At 60.0% G+C, this 7,701-nt stretch overlaps 1 protein-coding gene across 1 annotated transcript; it reads right to left on the bottom strand.

The window, feature by feature from the left end:
* Positions 1 to 2,732: 2,732 nt before the first annotated feature.
* On the bottom strand, positions 2,733 to 6,917 carry DND1 (DND microRNA-mediated repression inhibitor 1). The gene is made up of 4 exons (XM_019472275.1): positions 6,734 to 6,917; positions 6,152 to 6,613; positions 4,984 to 5,397; positions 2,733 to 2,839 (listed from the first exon to the last, which is right to left on the bottom strand). The coding sequence occupies exons 1-4, from the start codon at positions 6,915 to 6,917 to the stop codon at positions 2,733 to 2,735; spliced, it is 1,167 nt and encodes a 388-aa protein (XP_019327820.1).
* Positions 6,918 to 7,701: the final 784 nt, after the last annotated feature.

The raw sequence follows: 7,701 nt of genomic DNA, 5'->3' as shown, positions 1-7,701 counted from the left end.
AGATGTGCCCAGCGGTTGGGCATCTCCGGTAAGCGAGGCTCTGGATGCAGCAATGGGGTCACCACCAGCACCCAGCTCTCCTGCCCAGGGGCCAGATCCTGCCTTCTCCCCTTCCCTCGCAGCCCAGCCCTGGGTGGCATCGACCTTCTCGACCCAGCAAGGGCCGGGTGGTTGACCCATGTGGAGAAGAGCTCAGTGCTGGTGCGAGCAGTGAGAGCTTCCAGCGGCTCTTCAATGCCAACACCGAGTCCAACTGGTCCTGGTGCAAGGCAGGGACCTTGGGAGACCACGGGTTAGGGGGTGGCAGAGGGTGGCCCATATATCTCACTGCTGTCCGACAGGCAGCACAGACCAGGAGAAACGGGCATGGGGGGCTGCAGCGTTCCCACACCATTTCGTGCCCCCCCCCCCATCCTGTCAAAGTCCTGGATGAAGGCATGGCCACCTCTGACCCGAAGACCCCTGACTGTGTCCTCCTTGGTGGCGACGAGACACCTGAGGGGCAAAAGCCCACTGAAACCCTCAGCATTGCCTATGTGCACTGGGGTGCCCAAAACCCAACGCGTGGTCCTTGGGGCTCTCCAAGCTGGTATCTGCTCCCATCACCCAGCTAGTACGGGAGATGCAGTTGAGGGTCCCACACCTTGCCCTTGCCCAGGCTGCCATCCCATTCCTGGCTCGGAGGATCAGTAGCACCAACTCCACCAGTGTCCTGGACGAGGTGACTGCGGCCAACGTGGAGGAAGTGGCCCACACCATCAGCATGCACCAGCGCATCACCAACCGCTTCCTCAAGGGCAGCGTGGGTGGGTCCTGCACCCTCTGTCCCCATGGGTGTCCCCGCCAGGGCCAGCGTGCTGCGCTCAGGCTGTCCTCACTGCTTTGTCCCAGGAAGCACAAGGAAGGTCCCCGAGTCCATACCAGCATCCAGGCACCACCTAGCCTGGTGGGACAGGTCTACCTGGCGACTGGCTTGTCCCCTATCATCCTTGGTGGTCCCTGGGGTTGTTCCAGCTTGTCACCTGCCTCTGGATGCTGGGGGTGGAGGGGAGGAGGCTTGCAGTGTCACGGTCCCTAAGGGAACTTGTGGTGTCCCCAGATAGCACTGTCTGGCCACGGTACTCTGCCAGAGCAGGTTGGGGGGGGGGGCAGCCATCTCCAGAAAGATGTCCTCAACCTGGTCTGCCTCCGAGACTCTCAACCCACTGGAGGTCTCAACACTTGGCAGCTCAGCTCCTGGCCCGACCTGCTGCCACACCTCCCGCCAGGTCCTCGAGCTCAATGAGTGCCGGTGCATCGTTGCCTGCCTCTTCAACAGCATCACGGCCAAGAAGATCATGCTGTTGGGCTTCGCCTTCCGAATGGACACGGGGAAACACAAGGTGCTGGCTGGGCAGGGTTGGGGAGGAACAGTCGAGCCGGACCATTCCCCTGCCTGCAGTCGTTCAGTCACGTATGTGATGAGCAGCCTGATCTCTGCAGCTCCACCTCAGAGCAGCAGCAGGAGAAGGATTTACACGCCGGGCCCCAGTGCAGCTCAACTTTCCCTCTTGGCCCAGGGAGTCATCCAGCATCCCCAACAGCAAGTACCAGACGGATGAGGGTGCCCACCAGCACACTTACTTAGGGCCTCAGGGTGAAGAATGAGCAGATGGTGCAGGCCATGTCCCAATCCATCACCTCAGCTGAGGGGTAGGGCTGGTGCACACCTGGGGTGGCCAGGACCACAAGCCACTGGTACTCCCCAGCCTCGAGGCTTGGAGCAGGTCCTCGGTGCCATCCCAGGCCTGGCAATCGTGTCCCTGGGAGCAGCACCCTGCTGTGACTGTGCCGGTTTCCCTCTTGCCTGGCCTCCACTGCCCACCTGTGCTGCACCTGGAAGGACAGGCTGGACTTGGGTGTTGGTGCTGAAGATCTGCTGGATGCTCTCCTCCTGAGCCCTTGCTTAGCCTGGTCTGCATTGCCTCAGGCCCCTACAAAACCTGTGGCAACACCCATGGCATCATCTTCTGCACTGGTACCTCTGCACATCGACATCTTCAAGGTAAGATGCTCCAGCCTTGGCCATGGTAGCAGGAAGGACTCGGTGCCCTTGGGGCTAGTCCTTTCAGACACCAGCTCTGCCTGTTCCCCTCCCCTGTGGGGCTGCTTGTTCCTCACCCTTCAGCTCTGATCTGCCCCGTGGAGTCTCTACCTCCACAACTACCTCCACCCAGGTGGCCACCGGGACTTCCTATCGGCAGAGCCCCTTGGTCCCTGTGGTCCAGGGCTGCCCTCGGCCCCGGTTCCCACCCTCGGCAGCTCCCCTCGGGTGTTTTTCCAGGAGCTGGACTATAAGCGAATCTACTGGGCCATGCTGGTGCCCTTAGGCTCTTGGTGGCTTGTGCTCCAGGTGGAGACCATGAGCAGGAGGATCAGGCAGCACCGCCCCTTCACCACCACCAGCACCATCACCCAGCTGGACATCCAGGCTCCTCCCGTGAAGAAGATGAAGCAATGATGTTTCTGTAGATACATCTTAAGATAGCTGTGAAGATGTGTTGTATCCATATGCAGTGGGTGCTGCTGACCGTGGATGCAGATGGGTGGGCTTCCCAGGGAGCAGGAATTCCCTCTCTCCAGGGCGCTCACCAAGGCCGGGCTTGTGTAACTCATTCCAGACTGTCCTCATAAAAAGACTTGGCTGCTTTGAGAGCTGGGGTGACCCTTCTTCTAGCCCTGCTCCTGGGCGATCACAGACTCCCATGTGGTCCTGAGCCACACCAAGGCTGGGACACATCCCCAGGGCCAGCATAGCCCCCGAGGCCTTTGGCGTGCCTCAAATGGCACTGGTAGACCTCTGGGGGGCACAGAATGGCCCACAGAGGTCCCAGAGGAGGGTGACACAAGAAAAGGCACATTGAAGCCCCTGCAGTGCAACAAGAAACACTCTGAAGACACCAAAATTCACTTCAGGGGCTGTTGCAGCTGCACAGAGAGAGACGGTGAGAGTCCTGGTGTACATCAGAAGGGACAGACTGACCTCTGGGGAGTACAAAAAGGCACCTGGCAGCACCTGAGGGTACACCAAAAGGCTCTTGAAGGATCCCCCCTGGGGATCTCCAAAAGGAGTAAGGATGGCACTTGGGTGCTGCCAAAGGGACTTGGTGGGTCCAGATGCATGTCAGAAGGTACTGGTAGAGCTCTGGGAAGCAGAGATAGGCATGCAGGGCCATTCCAGGTGCACCAAATGGACTCAGAGCCCCATGGGCCACATCCCAAAGCTCTGGGAGGCCTCTGGGGCACTACATAAGGCAGTGGTTCATCAGTGTTGAGCACAGAATGGCTGTTGGAGGACACCTGAAGGCACTTCAGAGTCCCCTGGTGCTGCACTGCAAGGCACCTGGCAGCACCTGGGCAGCGTAGAAAGGCACATGGAGTCCCCCCTTAAGTGCACCAGAAGGCACTCGGGACCATAGTGAGCACAGAAAGGCCCTTGGAGACCACTGGGGGCTAACAGCAAGGCACCTGGGTCCTTTTTGCACAGGAGAAGGGACCAGCAGAGCTCTGTACTCGGAGGCACCCAGGTATGCCCTGAAATGCACTTGGAAGACCCCGGTGCTCATCAGAAAACACTTCTAGACCACTGGGCACGCTGAAAGGCACTTGGAGGCCCCAGAGAAGGGCATAAAGGTGCTATGATGTCCCAGAGGTGCACCCAAAGGCACTCAAAGACCACTGGAGGCTCATCAAGAGGTGCTCGGAGGAGCCTGGGGCATACTGAAAGACAGTCAGAAAGACCCTGGAGAGAAGCTGGGGACACAAAAGCTCTGGGTGCCAGCGACTGCTGCTTCCCACAGGAGCAAACGCTGCTTCCAGGGGCCCAGCAGGCTGTGGCTGCAGAGCCTGGAGGCTACAAGAATGATCCAAGTCCCACCCTGTCCCTTCTCCTGCTGCTGGAGAAGACAGGTTTGCTGGTGTGGGGGGAGAGCAGAGAGATGGTGCTGGACAGGCAGGGAGCTGAGGATGCGGGAGCAAAAGACGATGTGACACAGCCGGTGCTTTCCAGGCTACTTTAATATCAAGTGAACAGCATGCGGCCGGACCTCCTGGTCCCGAGGAATCATTCATAGACAGCCGGTAACCCCGTGGCTGCTTCCCCGCAGCGCAAACAGCCCTGCACCTCCCAGAGCCCGCAGACACTCCCCTCGTTAAAAAGCAGCTTCACCAGCCCATGGAACGTCCCCCGTTCACCAGGACGGTCCCCGTGTGTGGCCTTGTCCTCACCCGAGGCTGTTCCTCAGGAACCAGGCATGCCAGCGGAGGAGAGACGGGCCCACGGTGAGCCCAGGTAGCCCCCAATGTCCCCTCCGCCCCCCCAGCCGACGCTGGCAGTCTCTCCAAGCAGCTGCTGCTTCTCTCTGCACCGGGCCCCTCCACCACAGCAGAGCAACACAAACCAACTTAAAAGAAGCCAAACTGGGCAGGTAAACCTACATCCCCAAAAAACAGAACCATACCCAAGGGCCGGCTGGGGACAGGGCAGCTGTCACGGACCAGGCCAGCAGCCCTATCTTCCAGAGCCAGCTCTCAAAACAAACCCAAACAAACTCAAAACAGCTGGAACAGGACCAGGTCCCCAGCGGGGCTCGCACGCCGCTCCTGCGGCCGGCGGCACCGAGGCTGGTGGCTCAGGTTCAACTTGTGGTTTGGGCAGAACGGCTGCCTACGTCAGCTGGCCTCCTGCAGCAGAGAGCAAAGCATCAGGCTCTGTGCAGTGCTGCGGGGAGCAGCACCCCAAAACCCCCTCCCCTTGTGTTCTCTGCTTCCAACCAGGAATCCCACCCGCAGCTCAGAGCCACCGGGTCACATCTGGCGGGGGGGTGACAGTGTTTCAGCCCTGCCTGCCAGGCTGGGATCCGCCATGCACTAGAAGCACCACAGCTCCACACTCCCAGGAGATGCTCCAAGACTTTGGGAAAGGCAGGGGGTTGGCACCGACACCATGCGAGGACTCACCTAGCATCCGGAGAACCTGCAGAGCCACTGCAACCTTCGCCTCCTCATGCCCACTCCTGCCTGGCCCATCCTGCCGGACCCACGTGAACCCACTGAAGGGCACGGGGCACCCTGGGATCACCACCCGGCACCAGAACCGCAGCCACCCGTTGGGATTCGCCTGGATGCACTTGGTGAGGAACAGGGGGGTCCCCAGGTACTGCCTCTGGCACAGGGTGTTCAGGTGGTCCAGCGCGTTGTGCAGCACTGGAGACAGGGGCGCCTGCTTGGGGACCCCCAGGCACTTGCTCCCTTGCACCCGGCTGGATGATGGCTTCTCCTTGCACGACTGCAGTTTCTGCTTCAGATCGGGATTCAGCCAGTCCACCCTCATCTCCACCCCACCGAGCCTCATGTTCCCTAGGAGAGACAGGCAGCAGCTGGCAGGAGATGCTCACGAACCAGCCCTCCAGTATCACCCCATCCCACCCCGTCCCGTCGCCCAGCATCTGGCACAGTGACCCCCGTGGGTGGTTTGGCACTGACCCACAGGGTACGAACTGCACAGGATCCTTTCCCCTGCCTCCACGACCCCTCACGCAGCCGCAGGGCAGTCGCTTCTCCATCTCCTTTTGCTACCAAGGTGGGCTCGGGGCTGTGAAGCTCAGGGGATTTTAGGGGCAGCCTGCCTTTAGGGACAGGTGCAAAGATGTCAAAGCCAACTGCTTCTCAGCTGGGGCAGAAACGGGTACAAATCAGGACTTTGGAGGTTCCAGTTGGATGTCTGGGAAACATGTCCCATCAAGGGCAGTGCAATCACGGGACAGGGCACTGAGGGGTAGGGCACCTCCATCAGGAGGGTTTAATAACTTGGTCAAAGCTCTGGATGCCCTGGACTGGTACTGGCAGTACCAGTACCTGCTCTGAGCAGGCAGCTGCCTGAAGACCTCCAGCAGCCCCTTTACCCCACCACCACTAGGTCTGCACAAGGACTGCCGGGGATCAGCCCCACCGAGGACAGCTGGCCTCCCACGGGACACAGGGAGAGAACAAGGGATGTCTCAAGGCTGAAGTCACCTCGCAGCTGAGTCTGGAGGTTGGATCAGTCCTTCCTTAGAGACACCAGGAAGACCAGCCCAAGCAGCATTCCACAGCACCCCGGCCTCCCACTTACCTTCCATCAGGGTTTTCTTGGCCATGGCAGCAGCCTGGTGCGAGCTGTATTTCAGCACAGCGAGCTGGGCCCGCTTCTGACAGGGGCTGGCGTACAGGGTGATGCTGAGGACCCCCTCCGTGACCTGCCGCAGCACAGCCTCCAGCTCCTGCCGGCTGACCGAGGTGGCCAGGCCGTCCACGCTCAGCTCGCACTTCTCCGTGCTCTTGCACACCACGATGGCGCAGCCCTCCCGCACCTCAAAGTTGTTGAAGGCAGCGATGGCCTCCTTGGCGCCGCGCCGGTTGCTGTACTTGGCATAGGCAAAGCCCCGGTTGAGCCCACTGAAAGTCATCATGAGGCGAAACTCGTAGAGCTTCCCCACGCTCTGGAAGAGCGGGATCAATGCGTTCTCATACATGTCCTGCGGCAGCTTCCCGATGAACACCTCTGTGCCGACCGGCGGGGGGTCGCCCACCCAGCCTGCAGGCACACAGCAACATGGTGCACGTGGGTGAGACCCACCTCGCCTCTGTGCCCGCCAGGCACCCTACGTGCCGTGCTCCCAGGGCACCACGGCACCAAGATACTCTTCTCACATACCTGGGGGGGGGCCACCATACCGCCTCTGCCCGTTGATCTGCACCAGGTCGATGCCGGTTTCTTTTGCCCAGGCAAGCAGGGCCATCTTATTGGCCTGGTTGATGCTGTTGGTCCACGTCTGAGGAGGGAGATGACGTCGGCGCTTGTCTGGGCAAAGAGTTTCCAACCTCCCAACTGGGGGCATCCCAACCCCATGAAGCAAATACAAGGCCTAGCACCAGCCAGCATGTGGAGAGGCAAACGCTGAACCCCTCTGCCCTCAGGAAACCTGAGGAGCCTCTCAACACTTGCACATCCAAAGGACTACCCTGCCCACTGTACAAGCCTGCTCCACGTAACTAAGTCCAGCAACTTTGATAGAGCACAAGGACACCAACAGTTCCCCTGTGGATGTCTGCAAGGGCTTTGAAAGCCAAGACACAGGCAGCAGCTGGTTGGCGCTGCAAGAGGGGGCTGGAGCACAGAACCAAGGTGACCCAGATCACGAGATCCCAGGCAGGCTGGGACCCCAAGGCAGCCAACTCTCTTCTACCAGCATCTCCTCAGGCATCAAGGAGGGTCTGGAGATACCATCCATGTGGCAACATCATCAGGTTTTAGCTCATTAAGTACTCCGAAGTCTCATTAGGGCCTCCAAAACTGTACGCTGAGTGGGATTAACCCTAGCTCAGGCTAAAATGCAGTTTGGCTGCACCTTCACCTCTGCACCTCCAGGTGCATCACCAGGTGGTGGCACCTTTCTATCTCCAAGGGGTTTCATCTTTCCTGAAGACCAGAAAACACCTTTGGATGAAGGTGGGGACCCATATAGGGGAAATCTCTGCTGAGAGGGCACAGAAAGGCCAGCCATGCACACCACAAAGCCTCCTGCCATGGCTCTGCAGCTCCCAGGGCCGGGTCCCAGCACAGGAGACCTCCTGGCCCGTCGGTACTGGGGGGGGGTGCGGGGCGGGGAGGTGCCAGGGCTC

Source organism: Aptenodytes forsteri, unplaced genomic scaffold, assembly GCF_000699145.1.
Source record: "Aptenodytes forsteri isolate BGI_AS27 unplaced genomic scaffold, ASM69914v1 Scaffold19, whole genome shotgun sequence".
In the NCBI taxonomy this organism is placed as follows: domain Eukaryota; kingdom Metazoa; phylum Chordata; class Aves; order Sphenisciformes; family Spheniscidae; genus Aptenodytes; species Aptenodytes forsteri.
This window is presented reverse-complemented; position numbering and strand designations above follow the sequence as displayed.